Raw genomic sequence first — 19,712 nt, forward strand, 5'->3', positions numbered from 1 at the left:
GGTGTGCTACTGGGGAGGAACCCTTCTCACTTGAGGCCCTGGCACAGGTGCCCAGAGCAGCTGTGGCTGCCCCTGGATTCCTGGCAGTGCCCAAGGCCGGGTTGGAGCAGCCTGGGACAGCACAAGGTGTCCCTCCCCATGGCGGATAGAGTTCAATGATCCATAAGGTCTCTTCAAACTCCAACCCTTCCATGGTTCTGCTATCCCTATGGAAGGGGCCATGGCCACACCTGCACAACAGGTAAAGCCTTTGAGCACCGGCAGAGCCTCACACACAGAAAAGTGGTTTGGTTTTCTTAAAACAATTTATTTCAATTTTTTTATATAAAAACCATACAATCAAGCACTTGGCCACTGCTGGTTTCCCAGCTCTCATCAGACCCTTTTCCTATGATAAAAAATACAAACCGTGACAATAGCTAAACACAGAGGTCAGGATTTTGGGAAAGCCCTTTGATTTTGGAAAGCACCTTTCAATGACTAATTACACCTGGCATGACAGAGGAGGAAATCAATCCATAATCTGGGGTACAGAAAAATAGAAATCTGTCTGTACATAGTAGTATTAAATACAATTGACAGTCATGGAGCATTCTTTGGTCTGTGCTGATCGAGTGCCTCATTGCACTCTCCATCACTAGGTTCGTGATCTGAGCCTGTGTGGGGCTGGCAGCATGAGGTATTTTGGAGAGCGCCAGTGAAACCCTTTTTCCCTTCACGGAAAAGGGAAGAAGGACCCAATCCTGCCCCCCACAGCTGGGAGCACCTCAGTTCCAGGATAGGGAATGGGCTAAACTGTTCCATGCCCTGGAGCTAAGGGGGCCAGGAAACACGCACACTACCCCAAAACGCCCCATCCCCACTGAGCCTGAGCTGGGGACGCTCACTCACTTAGTGAGGGAGACAGGGTTCAGGAGGGGTTTGGCCACCCCGGACAGAGACCAACGTGTGTCCAGAGGGGTGAAATGAGGCGGCAGCAGCGGGCTGGGGGTCCCTAGTCGTCCTCCTCGCCGCCGCCGTAGAGCTCGGCCAGCTTGCGGAAGCGGCCGCCCCAGTCGTTGAGGTAGTCGTAGTCCTGGTCGCCATCGGAGGCGGAGGAGTTGAGGGAGCTGAGCGAGGTGGCCTCCGAGCCGCTGCCCTCGTAGTCGAACACCAGCAGCGAGTCGTAGGGGGGGGCCGTGGGGTCCGTGTCGGCCGCCTTCAGGTTCTGGGGGAGCACAGGGGTCAGCGCCCGCGTCCCCTGCGCCACTGTGGCGGGGACGTGTGGCGGGGACGTGTCACCGCCGGGCTCTCAGCACTCACCTCGTCGATGAAGTTGCCGATCTCGTCGGGGTTGGCAGGGCGGGGCCGGTACTGGGGGGCCGCCATCAGCGGGGGGGCCACGTCATTGCGGATCACCTCGGGCCGCGCGTCCAGCCCCCGGTGCAGCTGGCTCAGGTCGTAGTCCTGCGGGGACAGGAGGAGTCAGGGCTCGAGGGACAGCCATGGGCACGGCCACCACCCCTCCAGCAAGCGCAGCCATCGTACCTGGTCCTCCTCACCACCGCCCTCCTCGTCATAGTGGTACACGTTGTCCCTCATGTCATCCTCGGGTGGGAGCAGTGGTTCCTTCTCCACCTTCCTCCTCCTCACGAAGAGCAGCAGCAGCAGCAGGAGGACTGCAGGCACAGGGAGGGGTGTCAGGGCAGCAGGGAGGGGGTGACCCGCACTCTGTCCCTCCCATCCCTGTCCCGGGTACTCACTGAGCAGCGCCAGGATGCCCCCCAGGATGCCCAGGATGGCAGGCACGCCCATGCCACCGGAGATGTAGGCTCTGCGCTCACAGTTCTTGGCTGGCCCCTCGCAGCTGCACACCTGGGCTCGCACAGCTGTGATCTGATCCTTGCCCTGTGCATCCAGCAGCTTCAGAAAGATGCTGTACTCGCCCGGCTCCAGCTCCTTCTTCATGCTCAGCTTCACCTCATCTTGGTGAACCACAGAAGCATTTGGGTTGGAAAAGGTCCCCAAGATTATTGAGTTCAGCCATCCCCCAGCACTGCCAAGGCCACCACTGACTCATTTCCACAAGTGCCATATTTACATAGCTCTCAAATCCCTCTAGGGGTGGGGACTCCACCCTGGGCAGCCTCTTCTGATCCCTGAGCACCTTTTCCATGAATGAATTTTCCCCAATATCCAACCTAATTCTCTCCTGGCACATCTCGAGGTTGTTTCCCTTTGTCCTGTATCTTAGGAGCAGATCCTGACCCTCACCTGGCTGCACCTTCCTGCCACTAAATTGTGGAGAGTGAGAAGGTTCCTCCTGAGCCTCCCCAGCTCCCTCAGCCACTGCTGGTGCTCCAGCCCCTTTCCCAGTTCTGCTCTGGGAGCACCCTTGGCACTGGCACAGGATTTTGCCCCATGGCAGGTCCCCAGCCTAGCGCTCATTGCAGGGCCAGCACCAGAGCAGGTGGCACCCACCTGGTTGCACCACGCTGGCAGTCCAGTTGCTGCCAGAGCCGTGCATCAGCTCTGCCTTGAAGGGATGGGTGTTGGGGGGCAGGTCCTTGTCGATGATCTTCAGGATCTGCTCCTCGGGCTGCCGGTTGCAGATGTCGAAGCTCCGGGGCTCCGGCACGGGCCCGTTGTCATTCACATCCCCAAGCACGACGAGCAGTGTCCCCGTGCCAGTGGCATAGTTTGGTGACCCTGTGGGACTAAGAGTCAGCGAGGCACCTCCATGGGGGAACACGGAGATGGGCACGGGGCAGTAGCTGGGCACCCTCACCATTGTCCACAGCCAGGATGATGGCCTTGTAGGTGCTGTTGATGGCATGTGCCGACTCCCGGTCCAGGGCCTGGGCTGCCGTGATGATGCCGTTCTCAGGGTCAATTTCCAGCCACCCTGCAGGGTCACTGCCCATGCGATACCTGGGGGCAGCCAGGGGTCAGCAGGGGGAGAGGAAGGGGCACACGGTGCAGCGCAGCCCCTCAGACATCCCAGCAAAGCCCCCGCCACCATCACCCTCCACTCACGTGATTTTCTGCCTCTGGTCCTTGTCGGGGTCCTGGGCTGTGTAGGAGGCGATCTGGTACCCCACTGGCACATCCTCCTTCACCTCCACCTGCTTGACTGGGGGTATGAAGATCGGGGCTTCATTCACATCCTTGACCACCACCAGAACATTGGCTGTGGCAGGATTCAGGCCCACGGTGAAGGGGACCTCGTTCTCCACTGACACCACGAGCCTGTACCGGTTCTGGGACTCATAATCCAGGCCCTGCGGGTGGGAGAGAAGCGGGGTAGTGCCAGCAGGGAGCCAGCTGGTGCTGAGGCAGCTGTGAGGCAGCAGGACCCACCTTGGCAGTTTTCAGGAGCCCGTCGTTGGTTTTGGGGTCTGTGGTGATCTCGAAGTCGCCCTGCGGGTCCCCGCTGCGGATGCGGTAGACGGCGTTCCAGGCCGGGGAGCCGGGCAGGTCCTGGTCTGTCACATGCAGCCGGGCCACCATCACCCCCACCTCGTTCTCGTTCACTGACGACTCATACTGCAGGATGGGACAGGGACAGTCACCTGTGCGGCCCCAGGCACCCCAGGTAGAGCTGGTGCCACGATGCCCAGGGAGGGCAGCGGCTGGGGCTGCGTGGTACCGTGGCGGGGTCGAACACGGGAGGGTTGTCGTTGGCATCGGTGACTTTGATGATGGCAGTGGCAGTGTTGGTCAGGCCAAAGCCTTCCTGGTCTGCAGCCTGGATGATCAGCGTGTAGTTGGGAGTGGTCTGCAGAGCAAAATCATCCCAGTTAGGGCTGGGGTGGGGACTGGGGTGTTCCCCTCCACTAGGCATCACCTGCCTGCTCCTCCACCCTTCTCCAGCCTCGCTGTTTCCTGCTGGCACACTGGCAGCTGATGTCCCAGCTGCCCGCCCAGGGGCTGGCACTGTACCCACTCCAGGGCTCAGCAAGGCTGGGGGCTCCTGGAGGGTCCCCAGCATAGCTCCTGTAGACACCCCTGCAGCCAGGGACAGTGACCCAGGGATGCCGTGTCCCAAAACCAGATGGACCCCAGGGCTGCAGTATCCCTTTCTCCCCATGGCACATCCCGCTGTGGGGCAGCCCAGGTTCCCTTGGGCTGTGTCAAGGTGCCCACCTCCCGATCCAGTCCCGTGCCAATGACACTGATGATGCCATTCGCAGCGTTGATGGTGAACATGTCCTGTGCACCCTTGGGCTCCTCGCTGAGGATGGAGTAGCCGATGATGCCATTGTTCACATTGATCGCATCATCTGCATCCGTAGCGTTCACGGTCATCACAGATGTGCCTGGACATGGGGACAAGCCAGGGAGGTGTTACTGATGGGACAGAATCCACAGGCCATGCTGGCACTGCTCACGCTCAGGGCTCTGCGTGGGCCCAGCTCAGAGTCCCCCACGTACCTGGCTTTGCGTTCTCCTCAATGTAGCCAACAAAGACCTGCTGGGTGAAGACGGGCCGGTTGTCATTCTGGTCAGTGACCGTGATGATGATCTCCATGGGGTCTTCCACGGGCTGCCCGTTGGCCGACACGGCGTGGGAGAAGAGCTGCAAGGGCACAGTCAGTGTGTGTGCAGTGCCCACCACTGTCCCTGTCCCACCACACATGTCCCCTCACTCACCTGGTATTTGTCCTTCTCCTCGCGGTCCAGGGGTTTTGTCACCTCCAGCCACCCCGTCTCCCGCTCGATGATGAACACACCCACGGGGATGGTGTCCGCCCCCTGCCCTGTGATGCTGTAGAAAACCTTGGTCTCCTTGTCCTTGTTGGATTTGATCTGGCAGCGAGGCAGGAGGAGGAGGGTGAGCTGTGTCCCAGTGCCCCAGGGATCCCTGTGGGCCCTGCCCGGTCCCCACGGGCACACCCACCTGCACCAGCTTCTTGGGGAAGGGCCCCCGCTCATTCTCAGGGCAGTTGATGGGGGGGATGACCCAGTCCCTCTTCTGCCGCCGGGGGCCGTGTCCGTGCTCCGGGAAGATCAGCACGTCTGGCATTGTGCCCTGTTGGGACAGTGGCTCTGCTCAGGGCCAGCCCCTTGCTGAGCCCTCTGCCCCAGGGTAGGGGCTGCTGTGATCCCAGGGAGTGGGTCTGTGCTTCACCTGCTGCATCCGCTCGTGGTGTCGGTGCTGGTGCCGCCGGGGGCGCAGCGTCACCTTGGCTGAATGCCTCTTGCCCACGGTGTCCCAGGTGTGCACAGCAAAGGTGATGTCCCGCTGCTGCAGTTGCAGGGGCCGGGTGGCAGTGACGATGCCATCCCTGCTCACCTTGAAGCGCGTGTCATCCGGGAGGAAGGCGGCACGGCGTGACTCGCCACAGTCCACAAAGCTCACTGGGGACAGGGGACAGAGTGGCAGAGGGTTCTGGGGACATGGGCACACACAGCACAGCCCTGCCCCAGCAGCCTGGTCTGTGGGGTCACAGCAGTCGTGGGGATGCTTCACACACAGTGACACACGCCCTGCCAGGATTCCATCCTGGGCACAACACACGGTGCATCCCTGCCCTGGCTTTGGTCCAGCGTGGAACATGGCAGGACCTACCGTGCCACAGGATCCCTGCCAGACAGTGACAATGGGGCAAGTGGCACCAGGCACAGCATGTTCCAGTCCCCAGCACCATGTATGGCATGGCACCAGGCACGGCACATCCCCATATGGGTGTATCCCCGTGGCACAGCACATCCCCAAGCATGGCATGCCACCACCACTGTGCCCATGCTGCCCCAGCAGTTTTTCCAATAAAAACAAGGGCCACAGACATCCACCTGCCCTGGCACCCAGTGCCCTGGCAGCCAGGCCCCTCAACCTGCCCAGGTACCTCCGGGACCCCCAGCCCCGGGGACAGGAGGGGGCCCGGTGTCACTGGCTGGGCACAGCAGAGCCAGGCCGCCACGAGGCAGCGGTCAGCGGGCATCACATGAGCCATGCCGTGCTCCCGAACAAACATCCTTTGTTTGGGAAGGAGTTATTGGAGCCAGCGGCACCCGGGCTCCGAGTTCTGCCTCCACCGCCCCTCCGTGACCCGTGCCGGGGTGGGCGGCAGCGCCGAACGGATGGGAACGGAACGGAACGGATCGGAACGGGGCCCGTGGGTTACGTCAGCCCACGAGCAGCCCAGGAATCCGGGCTGGCTGTGGGACGGAGGGGGAGCGATCGCTGCCCCCTGCCCACCGCGGTGCCCCCGAGCCGGCCCAGGAGCAGCCGCCGGCGCGGTGCCAGCCCCGCTCAGCCCCACGGCGGGACCCCCGGCCGGGGCAGGCGGAGCCGGTGGGGCCGGCTGGGCAGGAACGTGCCGGGGCAGGCGGGGAACGAGAGGCAGCCGCGGGCGCAGCCGCCGTGCCGGCCCTGGCCCCGGGCCCGGGGGTGCAGCGGGAGGCGGCACGAAGCCCCCAGCCCCACACTGGGTGCAATGAGCGCTCAGCGCTCAGCCCGCACTGGGTTCGAGGAGGGAGCTCTGAACCCGCTCCCCCCTTCCCGCTCTCCCCCTTTCCAACTCCCCCCCTTCCCACCTGGCTGTGCACAACCTGTTTTTCCAGCTTGGCTGAAGGAGGGCTGGCCCCAGCGCTCCTCTCCCCGGGGCTGGGAGCTGGGGGGGTGGAGGGGGGCCCTCTCCTGGGAATGATGGGGGTGGGAGAAAAGGAGAGCTCAGGGAGCCCTACAGGGGGATCCCTGACCCCACTTCCGTCCCCCACCACTGCCTGCAGGACACTGGGGCCACCAGACTGGTACGACCAGGCTGTCAAGCAGGGTGTGGGGCTAAGACCCCGCACAGGGGATCAGGGCAGCCCCCCAAAGCCACCTCCTGTCCTGTGAGGGCTCAGTGGGGCCGGGCACAGGCAGAGCAGGTGTCCCCATCGCTGCAGTGCCACCACCCCGTGTGTTACACACGCGGCTGTGCCAGGGCAGGGGGCTCACCCCGGGTGAAGGTGCTGTGGGTGACACATCCCACTGACGTCACCTCAGTTTCGCTGTGACCTCAGACTCTCGAGGTTTCTCCACCCAGGGCTGACGGGCACTGTCCCAGCCCCCACCATGTCCCCAGCACCCCCTGAGCCCCCCGAGCCCCCCGAGCTACGGAGCAGAGCCCTGGCGACGCCGCAGCCCCACGCCGGTGCTGCTGTTCCCCACTGCTGTTCGCCGCCCCGGCGCCGCGCAGGGCCTGCCTGGGCCTGTCACAGGGAAAACATCGCGCTCAACTCACCGAGCTAATTACAGGCCGGCTTGTCAGCCCTGCCACAAGCTGTGGGGTGCTCTGCGGCCCAGCATGGCCTGGCATCCACCAGGCTCGGCCACCCCACGGCTGGCATTGCCCTGGCACAGCTGTGAGTCACTGGGTGCCACACAGGCCTCAAGGGCAGATGGTCCTTTCCTTCCTCCCACGCCCTGGCTGTGCCCGGAACCCAGACTGAAAGTGCTGGTGCCAGGACAGAGCATTTCCAGCAGGTCTCAGTGCTGCGGGGAAGTCAGCAGGGCTGCCGTCACCCTGGTATCAGGCCCAGCCCTGATGGACATCGGTTGGTGCTCATTAATGATCAACCACAAGGCAAACAAACACAATTCCTGGGATAGGGGCAGAGTCCAATTCCTGCCTCTCCCAGGCGAAGCCGTTACAGAGCTGAGGATGTTTGGGAGCCCTGGTGCATTACTGGGTGCTCAGTACCCCTCGGCCCTGTGCCCCCCAGCCACCCTGGCACACACTCTGCAGTGCCAGCGCCATTCTCAGCCATGAACTGGTGCAGATGGTGAGAGCCACTGCACACAGTCCCAGAGCCCACAGTCCCTTTTGGGAGCCCAGAGTGGCAGCAGGTCCCCAGCACAGGGGTCCCCAGCGCCCCCTTGCCACACCAGAACAGGGCTTTAGTCCCAACACAGTGAGTGGGACACCAACATCCCCAAAAGCCCAGGAGCCCATCCTGGTGCCCATCCCCATGGCAAGAGCTGCCCTGGGGGCGCACACAGTGGGTGCAAGGGGGTCTCGCCCTGTTGAACCCAGGGTGCCAGGTGAGGCACGGGGCAGGGAGGCGCCTGCGTGCCCCACACCCCGGCCTGCCGGCCCCGACAGGTCCGCGGTGCCTGAGTCAGCGCCGCCCGCGCCGGCGCGCCCCGGGGAGCGGCTGCCGCTGCCCCCGCGCCCGTTCCGCCGTGCCAGGAGCCCGTTCCGCCGTGCCAGGAGCCCGTTCCGCCGTGCCAGCGCCGGCTCTGCCCCCGGTGCGCGCCGGGTGGACACACCGGGCTCTGCCCCCCATGCCACTGCCACCCCACCGCCACAGTGCCATCCCCGCCGCCACAGCACTGTCGCCACGCCCGTGGCCGTGCCAGCACCCCTCGGGCGCGGAGCCACGGCTTTTTTCGCCCACCCACCCCCCTGTACCCACAGTCCCGTGCCCATCCTCACAGCCCCCTGCCCTCCACGGCCGGTTGTCCCGGTGTCCTTACCCCGGCCCAGGGCCCGTCCCGCCGCCACGCTGTCCCGCGGCACCGTCAGGGCGAAGGTCTCGGCGGCGAAGCCGGGCTGGCACGACGCTGCCCGCTGGCACAGCCGCTGCCCGCACTGCCCGGAGAGAGACGTTAGCACCGGGCGGGATCCCGAGGGAGGTCCCGCGGCCCCGGGCAGGGTCTCGGCGGGGTCCCAGGCGGGGTCCTGCCGCCCGTTCCGTGCCTCACCTGGAGCAGGAGCAGGAGGAGGCAGAGCGGGACCGAGCAGCCCGCCCGCCGCCCCATGGCCGGAGCCGCAGCCGGTGCCGGTGCCGGTTGGTGCCGGAGGGATCGGGCGCTGCCGCCGCGGAGTCGCAGGTGCGTCCGGTCCCCTCCCGATCCCTCCTCGCAGGTGTCGAGCCCTCGGAGAACCGCCCCGTCCCGTCCCGCCCCGACGGGAGGCGGTCCCGCCCCGCCCACGCCCCGATCGCCGGTATTCCCGGTACCTCCGCCGCCCGGTGTCCCGGAACGCCCCTCGGTACCGGTGCGGTACTTCTCCCACGGTGCCCGGTGCCGTGGTACCCCCGGTACCCCAGCAGCCCCCGGTACCCCAACACCCCCGGCGCTCTGCTCGTCCCGCGTACCCCGGCTCCCCGTGCCTCGGATACCCCCAGCCCCAGCCCTCGAGCTTTCCGTGCCTCCCCGTCCAGGGCAGTGCGAGCAGGGGGTGTTGGGGGTGACAGGAGCCAGGCGCACCCCAGGGTGCCCCCACAGCACGGCCCCAGATCCCAGCTCTGCAGCAGGGGACAATCATGGCACCCAGGGACCCCTCGGGATGCTGCAGTGCCCTGTGCCCCTCGGTCCCAAAGCACAGCACTGGGGGTGACCCTAGGGGAGGGGACCCCCAGTACCATCAGCTGTCCTCACCCCATGTTTCAGGAGCTGATCCTGGAGCCAGTGGGAGACCCTCAGAGCTTGGGGTCCTGCCAGGGCCAGAGGCTGCTCTGCCCACCCATGCCAGCACCCATGGGCATCTCAGGGGGTTGGGGTGGCAGCAGGGCTCTGGCTGCCCAGGATAGGAGAGATTTAGCACCAGGAAGGCAGACTTGTGGTCAGTGCCCTGCCCGTGCCCATCAGCACCCTTTGGGGGGCATGGGCAGTGCCCCTGCATGGGTGACACTGCAGCTGTGCCACAGGTTCCACACTGCAGTGGGCAAGGGGAACCAGGGCTGGGGAGGGGTCACTGCAGGGCTGGGGGCAGCGCCAATCTGCAGGGCACAAAGTGACACAGAGCCTGCAACGTCTAAAAAAACCAAATCCTTTATTAAAACTGACCCAGCTCCCATCCCCTTGTCCGCAGCATCACACGCCATCATTCCATACCTTAAAAAATAGATAATAACCACAAAAACGCAGGTGAGGAGGTGAGGGGGCTGCGCTGGGGTGGGGGGGCACGGCAGGGGAAACCCCCAAGGCACAAAAGCAGCAATAAGGCAGGGACAGCAGCGGGCTGGGGGTCCCTACTCGTCCTCCTCGCCGCCGCCGTAGAGCTCGGCCAGCTTGCGGAAGCGGCCGCCCCAGTCGTTGAGGTAGTCGTAGTCCTGGTCGCCGTCGGAGGCGGAAGAGTTGAGGGAGCTGAGCGAGGTGGCCTCCGAGCCGCTGCCCTCGTAGTCGAACACCAGCAGCGAGTCGTAGGGGGGGGCCGTGGGGTCCGTGTCGGCTGCCTTCAGGTTCTGGGGGGGCACAGGGGTCAGCGCCCGCGTCCCCTGCGCTGCTGTGTCACCCCGGGGCTCTCCAGGTCAGCACTCACCTCCTCGATGAAGGTGCCGATGTCGTCGGGGTTGGCGGGGCGGGGCCGGTACTGGGGGGCCGGCAGGAGGGTGGGGGCCACGTCATTGCGGATCACCTCGGGCCGCGCGTCCAGCCCCCGGTGCAGCTGCCGCAGGTCGTAGTTCTGGGGATACACACACACATGGAGAGGGGCAGTCAGACAGCCCACGCTGTCACCAGGCCCCTGACCCCCACACCCACCTGGTCCTCCTCGCCGCCACCCTCCTCCCCGTAGTAGAAGATGTTGTCCCTTGTGTCATCTTCGGGCAGCAGCAGCGGCTCCTTCGTCACCTTCCTCCTCCTCACGAAGAGCAGCAGCAGCAGCAGGATGACTGGGGGGAAGAGTGCCATCAGCAGGGCCACGTGTGCCCCGCTGTGCCCAGAGCCGGGCTGTCCCCACAGCCCCAGGAGCCCCACTCACGCAGCAGGGCCAGCAGCGCGCCCAGGGCGGCAAGGACGAAGGGCAGGGCGGTGACAGGCTGGGACCTCTGGGGACAGCCCTGAGCCTGCCCCTCGCAGGCGCACACCCGTGCGGTGACAATGGTCACTTGGGCTCTGCCCGGCTGGTCCAGCAGCCGCAGGTACACGCTGTAGGTGTCGGGCTCCAGCGGTGCCACCAGCTGCAGCGTCACTGTGTCGCCTATGTGAGATTGGGGGCTCAGGGATGATGCACCAGGAATGCAGCCGTGGCACGAGGAGCCCCCATGTGACGTTCAGCCCCCTGCAGTACCTGTGTCCCCCACCTCCACAGCCCAGCTGTCCCCCGAGCCGTGGGTGAGCTCGGCGCGGAAGGGGCCGGTGTTGGGGGGCAGGTCCCGGTCGGTGACGGTGAGGAGCTGGGGCTGGGGGCTGCGCTGGCACACGGTGATGTCCCGCGGCTCGGCCTCGGGGCCGTTGTCGTTCACATCCAGCAGGGTGAGGAGCAGCGTGCCCGTGCCCGTGGCCGGCGGTGAGCCTGAGGAGAACAGTTCTGGAGAGGGGACCCCAAACCCAGGACCCTCATGGGGACATGGGTGACTGAGCAGGATGGGGACAGGGTGGGCCTCAAAGCCAAGACTTTCCCAGGGACAGAAACTCTGGACAAGGGTGGGAAGAGCAAGGAGGGATGCTGGAGGGGGCAGTCCCAAACCCATGATCCTCAGGGAGCTGGGGTGCCCCGGGCAGGGGTGGGGCCATGCAGCCCCAGCAGTGCTCCATGCTGGAGCTGGGATGTGTTTCCTGGTGATGGCAGCACGTGCCCCTCACGCGGGAGGGGGAACAAGGGCCCTTTTATGTCCCTCACCATCATCCACGGCCAGCAGCACGGCCATGTAGGTGCTGTTCTTGACGAAGGGGGACTCGCGGTCCAGCTGGTCCCGCGCGGTCACCAGGCCGTTCTCGGGGTGCACGGCCAGCCAGCCCGCCGGGTCGTGCCCCAGCAGGTACCTGGGGACACAGGGGAGATGGAGCTGCGGCAAGGGACAGCAGAGACCTCCCCCCAAAGCTCCATTCCAACCCTGTCCCTGCTCACTTGATCCTCTGGCCCTGCGCCTTGTCGGGGTCCTGGGCCGTGCAGGCTGTGAGGGTCTGCCCCGGGGGCACATCCTCTGACACCGTGGCCAGCTGCACCGGTGGCACGAACACTGGGGCCTCATTGACATCCTCCACAGTGACTGTCACCGTGGCAGTGGCCATGGGCAGCTTCACGACGAAGGGGACCTCGTTGGCCACTGCCACGTGGAGCACAAACTGCTGCTTGGCCTCATAGTCCAGACCCTGGGAGAGGGGGAGACACGGGCAGTGAGAGTGGGACGGGCAGGACTCCACCTGGGAGCAGTGGGGTGGCAGGGGTGACACAGACCTGGGCGGTGCGCAGGACGCCCTCGTTGGTGGCAGGGTCGGTGCTGATGGCAAAGGCTCCGCCGTCGTTGCCGCGCAGGATGGAGTAGACGGCTCGCCAGGCCGGCGTGCCGGGCTCGTCCAGGTCGGTGACAGCCAGCCTGGCCACCTCCCGCCCGGCCACGTTCTCGGGCACGGCCGCCTCGTACTGCGGGTCAGGGCACCGTCAGTGCCGCGGCCCGGCGGGCACCGGGGCTCACAGCCAGCGGGGGGGCCCACGTTACCGTTCTGGGGTCGAACTCGGGGGCGTTGTCATTGACATCAGCGATCTCGATGACGGCCAGCGCTGTGGTGGTCAGTCCCTCCCCATCCAGGTCAGCCGCCTGCACGGTCAGCGTGTACTCCCGCACGCGCTGTGGTGGACAGACAGACAGACAGACACCGCATCAGCCCCTGCCCGGGCCGGGACCCTGCCCCCGGTGCTGCAGAGCCCACCTCCCGGTCCAGGCCGCTGGCAATGACGCTGAGGGTGCCCGTGGCCCGGTTGACAGTGAACATTTGGGGATGGGGCTCCCGTGGCTCCTGGCTGAGGATGGAGTAGGCGATGACACCATTGTAGGTCTCCACTGCGTCGTCCGCATCCGTGGCTGTCACCTGCATGATGGAGGTGCCTGCAGGTGTGGATGTGCAGGTGAGGGGGATGCTGGGGGGCACAGTGCCGGGGCTGTGCCCCAGGAACAGGGCTGGTGGGATGCAGAGCTTCTCCAAGGCACAGGGTCCTACCTGGCAGAGCTCCCTCTGACACAGAGCCCCTGAACACCTCCTGTGTGAACTGGGGCTTGTTGTCATTCTGGTCTGTCACCGTCACAATGATCTCCATCGGCTCCTCCACTGGCTTCCCGTTCTCAGACACGGCGTGGGAGAAGAGCTGCGGGGTGGGGTGTGAGTGGGGGGCTTGGAAGAGCACCCCAACATCCCCCCGGTGTCCCCGGGCAGGGACCTACGTGGTACTTGTCGATGTGCTCGCGGTCCAGCGGCTGCGTCACCTTCATCCAGCCCGACTCCTTCTCAATGGTGAAGATGCCCTCGGGGGGGGCATCTGCTCCCTGCCCTGTGATGCTGTAGAAGATCTTGGTGTCTCTGTCTCTGTTGGATTTGATCTGGGAGGAGGCACAGAGCAAGGGATGGGCTCAGCATCCCCCAGCACCCAGCTCCCCTGCCCAGACCGACCAGTGTCATACCTGAACCAGCTTTTTGGGGAAGGGGCCTCTCTCATTCTCAGGAACCTTGATGGGGGGGATCACCCAGTCCCTCTTCTGCCTCCTGAGAGCAGCTCGAGCCCTGGGCAGCTCCTGCGGGGCGGGGGTGAGTGAGGGCACGGCCGGCGGGGGGAGCAGGGGTGGGGGATAGGCGGTGCAGGGTTACCTGGGGGGAGCGCCCGCTCTCTACGGGAACCGGGGCAGGCTCTGGCTGGCCAGCGGCATCCCGGGGGGGCACGGCGAGCGCCCTGCCCACCCCTGGCAGCCGCACGGGGCCCCCGTCCTCCCGCTCCCCGACATCGGGCTCCTCCGTGCTGTACGGCCCCGCGCAGCCTCCGGAGCGCCCTGCGAGGGTGAGGGGTCAGGGGGATGGGGGGGACCTGTCCCCGACACCCCCGAGCCGCAACCACAGCGCCAGGAGCCCGCAATCCCCCGCAGACCCGGGGCGGAGTGGGGCAGGGGGCGGTGGAAGGGGCGGAGAGGGCGCCGGGAGCGGGGCAGGAACGCCGAGCGCCGAACGGGAGCGCAGTGGAAGTTTCGGTGGAAGTTTCGGCTTTGTTTCACAGATGATGGGAAATTCCTGGGCGGGCAGAGCCCTGCCCCAGCCCCCTCCTGGTGTGTCACCCCCTCGGGGCTCCCAACCCCTCGTGGCCACTGAATGTCCCTCCCCGCCTCCCACGCTGCGTCCCTCGTGCTGGACACGGCCCCGGCTCCGCACCCCCCGGGCAAGGATTAGGGGATTAGCGGAGCTGAGCCAGCTCCGGGCGGGGCCGGGGGGGCTGCGGGAGGCGTGGGATGGGGCAGAATGGGGGAGCGGTGCCCCACGGCTGCTCCACACCGGAGGGACCGAGCCCGGGGGCGGCGGTGGGGCCGTGCGGGGAGCAGCGACCGTGCCCCGAGGGCAGCACCGGGGCCCCTCCCAGTCGCGATGGCCGCGATAAGGGACTTTAATGGGGATGGAGGGGCATCAGCCACCCGGCAGACGGGACACGGGGAGGCCGGGGAAGCCCCCAGCCCCGTCATGAGAGCCCCCAGCCCCGCTCCCCAGCTGTGGCCGGGTTGCTGTGCCCTCCGAAGGGCCGGGCGGCACAGGGGGCACCCCAGCCTGTCCTCGGGGGTCCCTCAGGGCACCGAGCCCGCTGGGTGCCGAGGCGGAGCCGCACGGTCGCTGCCGGGGCCGTGAGCTGCCCACCGAGGGGGGGTCGCAGTGGCGTGGGCAGACCCCCGCCCGTGCCCACAGCAGGGGCCTGGCAGCGCCCACCGCCAGGCTGAGCTGATGGAAAAGGGATGCGAAACGGGATGTGGTGTCCACAGCAGACAGAGGTCGAGGCCCCTCCCTGGCACTTACCGCCAAGGAGAGCTTTTAGCGCTCCCGCGGCCATTAGACGAGCGCTGGCTCCGGCCGCGTTCCCGGGCAGCTCCAATCCCCCGGGAGCCGCCGAGCGAGGAGGGCACCGGGCCCAGCCCCGGCACCGAGCCAGGAGCTGGCAGCAGCGAGACCCTGCCCAGCCTCGGGCCGGCCAGAGCCCGCACCCCGCGGCCGGAGAAGGGGGGCCCTGGGGCTCCCAGCCCCATTGCCAGCCCGGCGCCGGCCGCCCACCCTGCGGGGACCCAGCCCTGCTCGCAGCGGGTGCCCACGGCTGGGCCAAAGGCGCTGGCATCAGCCGCCTCCAGCCCAGGGAGAGCAGACGGGCACCGCCAGCCCCGCGGGGCACAGCCAGCCCCATGGCGCAGCCCCACAGCCGGGGAAGCACAGCCCTAGAGCACAGGGGCACAGCCAGCCCCACGGCCGAGCCCCACAGCCGGGGCAAGCACAGCCAGCCCCATGGCGCAGCCCCACATCTGGGGACCCCCGCCAGCCCCATGGCCGAGCCCCTCACCCGGGGACCCCCGCCAGCCCCACAGCACCGCGAGGTCCTCCCGAAAAGCAGCGGCCCCACCGCCGGAGGCAAAGCGATCCTGATCCCGGCAGTGAGGGAGGCCCTGCCGCCCCCCCGGTGCTCGCAGCCCCGATCCCGGTGCCGATGGCGGCCCCAGCCGGTCCCCGCGGTGTTCCGGGGGTCCCGGTGCCCCGCGCCCCGACGGTGCGAGTTACCTGCGGCGGGCAGCGGCCCGCGGCGCAGCCCCGGGAGGGCGCACGGCGGGGCCGGGGACAGGGCGGCCGCGGGCAGGAGCGGGGAGAGGAGGAGGATGAAGATGGAGAGCGGGCAGAGCCCGGAGCGCGGCCCCCGCATGGCCCGTCCGTTGCTGCCGCCGCCGCCGCCGCCGCCGCTCGGTCGCCGCCCGCCGCGTCCCGCCCCGTCCCGCCCCGCAACGCCCCAGGTGAGGCGGCGGCCGCGCAGGTACCGCCCCGCCCCGGAGAGCGGCCCCAGCGCGCCCCCGGCATCCCCCGGCAATGCTCCGGACCCCTCCGTTACCCCGGGACCCTCCTACCGGGGGCTCACCCCCTACAACACCCCCGGCAATCCCCGTTACACCGCGGGGCTCCTCTGGAAAGCTCCGGCAGCCCCGACACAACAGCCCGATACCACCGGGCACCCCCGGTATTGTCCTGGAGCCCCACGGCAATCCCAGCGCCCCACGTTACCTCCCGGTAAAAATCCAGGCACAGCCCGGTACCCCTCGGGCATCGACCGGTGCTGGAACCTTCCATACCCTCCGGGCATACGCGGCACCCCTCTGAAATCCTCCTGGCAATCCGCAATCCCTCCCAGGAGCCCTGGGGCACCGCCTGGCAGCCTCTTGGCACGCCCTGGCAACTCTCGGCAATCCGCGATACCTCCCCGGTCACCCCGTTATCCTTCGGGCACCTCCCGGTCCGTACTCATCGGCATCGCCTTGGAGCCCCCTGGCACTCCCCGGTAGGGCCCGGCAATGCTCGGGCACCGCCCGCTCCCCGCCGGGCACCCCCGCTCTCTCGGTGCCGACCCCCGGTGCCCCGGTGTCCCTCAGCGCAGCCCGGTGGGCACGCTCGGGCATCCCGGTATCCCCAGACACCCTCGTGGTGCCGCCGTCCGTCCCTCCCGGTGTTCCCGTGGCACCTCCCACCACGGCCCCGCAGGAACAGCCCCCTCGCCGTTCCCCCGTGCCACCCCCGGGTGCCTCCTCCCCCTCTGCAGCCCAGGGGTGCGCCCCATGGGGGGCCCGTGTGTGCCCCCAGCCCCACTGCACTGGGGGTTCCCACCGAGGGACAGCCCCGGGGGGCTCCTGGACCCCACCTGCTGTGCTGGGTCCCCCGTAGGGCGCCCCCAGACCCCCCCGGGCTGGCAGCTCCGCAGAGCCGGTTCAGCTCTCCTGGCCAAGGTCACTGACGCAACAGGGAGGGCTCCCAGCAGGCACCTGGGGGAGCCGCCAGTGCAGCTGCAGCCATGGCACCCGGCAGCTTCACCCTCCTCCTCCTCCTCCTGCTGCTGCTGGTGGGCCCCTCGCGGTGGGGCCGGGGGCGCTGCATGGCCGTGCCCTGGCGGGTTCGGGGCAGAGCAGTTCACCGAGCCCTGCAGCGCCTCTGTCCATCCCACAGGACGTGCTGACCTTCCCGGGGCACGGACACGGCCTCCAGCAGCACAAGCGGGACTGGGTCATCCCCCCCATCAACTGCCCTGAGAACGAGCGGGGGCCCTTCCCCAAGAAGCTGGTGCAGGTGGGTGTGCCCGTGGGGACCGGGCAGGGCCCACAGGGATCCCTGGGGCACTGGGACACGGCTCACCCTCCTCCTCCTGCCTCGCTGCCAGATCAAATCCAACAAGGACAAGGAGACCAAGGTTTTCTACAGCATCACGGGGCAGGGGGCGGACACCATCCCCGTGGGTGTGTTCATCATCGAGCGGGAGACGGGGTGGCTGGAGGTGACAAAACCCCTGGACCGCGAGGAGAAGGACAAATACCAGGTGAGTGAGGGGACATGTGTGGCGGGACAGGGACAGTGGTGGGCACTGCACACACACTGACTGTGCCCTTGCAGCTCTTCTCCCACGCCGTGTCGGCCAACGGGCAGCCCGTGGAAGACCCCATGGAGATCATCATCACCGTCACTGACCAGAACGACAACCGGCCCGTTTTCACCCAGGCAGTTTTCCACGGTTCTGTGCAGGAGGGAGCTGAGCCAGGTGGGAGCACTGCCAGCCCCTGGCAGGCAGCACTGGAGGGGAGCGTGACAGGTCAGCAATAACCACCTGCTCCAGGCACATCGGTGCTGAGGGTGCTGGCCACCGACGCAGACGACGCTGTGAACTCCAGCAATGACGTTGTGAGCTATTCCATCCTGAGCCAGGTGCCGGACAAGCCCCAGCCTGGGATGTTCACCATCAACAGCCGCTCTGGGCTGCTCTCTGTGGCCCTGCCAGGGCTGGTGGCAGAGGTGAGCCCCGGACTCGGCCCCCACCCAGCTCACCCCCCACTCGTGGGTGACACGGCCTCTTACCACAGGTGGTCCCTGAATACACCCTGGAGATCCAGGCTGCTGACCAGGAGGGACATGGGCTGCGAGCCACAGCCACCGCCCGCGTCAGGGTGCAGGTGAGAGGCTGGGCCAGGCCCCGGTGCCCCGGCGGTGCAGAGACAGGGCCAGGCTGTGCTGAGGCTGGTGCACAGACAGGGCCAGGATTTGTAATCCAAAAGGCAACAGCCAGGCCATGCTGAGGCCGGTGCTGGCTCCTGACAGCCCCACGTGCCCGGCTGCGGCAGCAGCGATGCGCTCCAGGTGCTTTCCATGGTGGGAGGCGAGACTGGGAGGGCAGCCGGGCTGTGGCTCCTCCCGGCCCGGTGCCCCAGCCTCCCACCAGGCTCTGGGCCACTCGCCCCAGGGCCGCAGCCTGCCGGAGCGTGGGTGCCAGCGGCGCTCCTGGGAAGCCGCCCGTGCCGGCTCAGCCCAGCCGGGGAGGAGCACCCGGTTCTGCGGGAGCCCCGTGCCAGGATAGCGGCATCCAGCCACGCCAGCTCCACCGGGAGAGGCCGTGGCGCCAGGAAGGGAGGCCAGGGATGGCGTTTTGTGTGGGGGCACCGGCCACAGGTCCCTGGCCCATGAGGGGGACACAGGAGAGCCAGGTAAGCTCACCAGGGCACCTCTGCAGCACCCCCGTCGTCAGCCGGTGCTGGGCTGGCAGGGGAAGCTGGTCTGGCTCCAGGGAGGCTGCCTGGTCCTGCCGGCTGCTGGGGTGCAGCCCCAGACCGAGCTCCCACCCCAGCCTGGGAGCTGCAGGAGGAGAAGGGGCCTGGCTGCCCTCAGCAGTGCTGACCTTGGCACCGGGCAGCTCCAGAGAGCTGGGCAGGGTCAGTGTCCGCCCGCACGTGACACCGTGGGCAGGGATGGGGCTGCTGGGACAGGGCTGGCTGCTGTGCCGTGCTCAGCCCCACCAGGACAGGCAGGTGAGCAGGGGGCACGGTGCTGCCGTGAGCCCAGAGCCCCGCATCCTGGTGAGAACCAACTGGCACCCACAAGGTGCCTGGGGCTGAGCACCCTGGCGTGGGAAGGACGTGGGATTCCATATCCCAGCTCCGGGGAAGAGTGAAGTGCAGGGGCTTGGCTGCAGCACAAGAAGGCAGATGGTGCTGCCAGGACAGGTCCCAGCCCTGCTCTCCCCTCTCTGCCACAGGCTGACGGCATGTCTGAGGTGGGAAAGGGCACCCTGACCACCCATGTGCTGAACACGGCCACAGGGCTGCCGGCAGCCGGCCTTGGCATCCGCCTGGCCCAGCTGCAGGAGCCAGGGCTGCAGTGGATGGAGCTGGCACACAGGTACGAGGGCTGGTGGCACCTGTGGGGCAGGGACATTGCTGCCATGCTCTGTCAGCTTGGCCAAAGGCTCCTGGCACAACTGGCTGCCCACCTTTCACTTGGGGTTTGTTTGCTGGTGGCAGGGCTGGTGCTTGGGGGTATGGCCAGGGCAGATTCTGGGGTGGGGCAGGGCTGTGTTTTGGGGTACAGCACGACTGCCTTGGTCTGGTTTCAGGCACACGGATGCAGATGGGCGCTGCCAGCCCTTCCTGGCACAGGGACAGGCCAAGGCTGGCACCTACAAGCTGCACTTTGAGACAGCTGAGTACTGGCAGGGACTGGGGCACACCAGCTTCTACCCCTTCGTGGAGGTACGGAGAGTGGGGAGACTGGGACAGGTGACACAGCATGTCTGAGGACTGGGCCAGGCCCAAGGGGCTGCACTCCCCTGGGCCTCACTGTGGGAGGGGGATTCCCACTGCTGTCTCCTCACTTCTCCCTCCCTCAGGTCGTTTTCATCATCACTGACCCGGCACAGAAGCTCCACGTCCCACTGCTGATCAGCCCCTACTCCTACACAACCTACAGGGGCAGCTAGAGGGGCACAGCCTTCCCCTGGGGACGCAGGAATGATGCCACAAGGCCATTAAAAACTCCAAACAGCACC

At 66.8% G+C, this 19,712-nt stretch overlaps 3 protein-coding genes across 5 annotated transcripts; 1 reads left to right on the top strand and 2 right to left on the bottom strand.

Moving 5' to 3' along the window:
* Positions 1–286: 286 nt before the first annotated feature.
* Positions 287–8,847, bottom strand: CDH1 (cadherin 1). Its single transcript, XM_074550686.1, has 16 exons — positions 8,675–8,847; positions 8,447–8,561; positions 5,111–5,340; positions 4,880–5,011; positions 4,633–4,788; positions 4,414–4,558; positions 4,126–4,298; positions 3,629–3,757; positions 3,340–3,525; positions 3,016–3,260; positions 2,768–2,910; positions 2,461–2,688; positions 1,743–1,964; positions 1,528–1,658; positions 1,303–1,446; positions 287–1,207 (listed from the first exon to the last, which is right to left on the bottom strand). Exons 1-16 carry the CDS (start codon positions 8,729–8,731, stop codon positions 995–997), a joined length of 2,649 nt encoding a protein of 882 aa, XP_074406787.1. The 5' UTR covers positions 8,732–8,847; the 3' UTR covers positions 287–994.
* An 895-nt stretch (positions 8,848–9,742) lies between these two features.
* LOC141730730 (B-cadherin-like) lies at positions 9,743–16,356 on the bottom strand. 3 transcript variants are annotated; one of them, XM_074550685.1, is made up of 15 exons: positions 16,157–16,356; positions 13,499–13,677; positions 13,315–13,425; positions 13,078–13,233; positions 12,857–13,001; positions 12,569–12,744; positions 12,358–12,486; positions 12,096–12,281; positions 11,766–12,010; positions 11,538–11,680; positions 10,986–11,210; positions 10,677–10,895; positions 10,457–10,587; positions 10,236–10,379; positions 9,743–10,158 (listed from the first exon to the last, which is right to left on the bottom strand). In XM_074550685.1, exons 1-15 carry the CDS (start codon positions 16,164–16,166, stop codon positions 9,946–9,948), a joined length of 2,412 nt encoding a protein of 803 aa, XP_074406786.1. In that variant the 5' UTR covers positions 16,167–16,356; the 3' UTR covers positions 9,743–9,945. The 3 variants fall into 3 exon arrangements, with proteins under 3 accessions (XP_074406786.1, XP_074406785.1, XP_074406784.1); XM_074550684.1 differs by lacking the exon at positions 16,157–16,356 and adding an exon at positions 15,428–15,645; XM_074550683.1 differs by lacking the exon at positions 16,157–16,356 and adding an exon at positions 14,681–15,405.
* A 270-nt stretch (positions 16,357–16,626) lies between these two features.
* Positions 16,627–19,710, top strand: LOC102072923 (cadherin-1-like). The gene is made up of 9 exons (XM_074550706.1): positions 16,627–16,748; positions 16,853–16,972; positions 17,064–17,219; positions 17,294–17,438; positions 17,514–17,689; positions 17,758–17,847; positions 18,924–19,066; positions 19,281–19,416; positions 19,554–19,710. Exons 1-9 carry the CDS (start codon positions 16,701–16,703, stop codon positions 19,641–19,643), a joined length of 1,104 nt encoding a protein of 367 aa, XP_074406807.1. The 5' UTR covers positions 16,627–16,700; the 3' UTR covers positions 19,644–19,710.
* The last annotated feature ends 2 nt before the right edge of the window (positions 19,711–19,712 follow it).

The sequence above is a fragment of the Zonotrichia albicollis genome, chromosome 13 (genome assembly GCF_047830755.1).
Source record: "Zonotrichia albicollis isolate bZonAlb1 chromosome 13, bZonAlb1.hap1, whole genome shotgun sequence".
NCBI classification, from domain to species: Eukaryota; Metazoa; Chordata; class Aves; order Passeriformes; family Passerellidae; genus Zonotrichia; species Zonotrichia albicollis.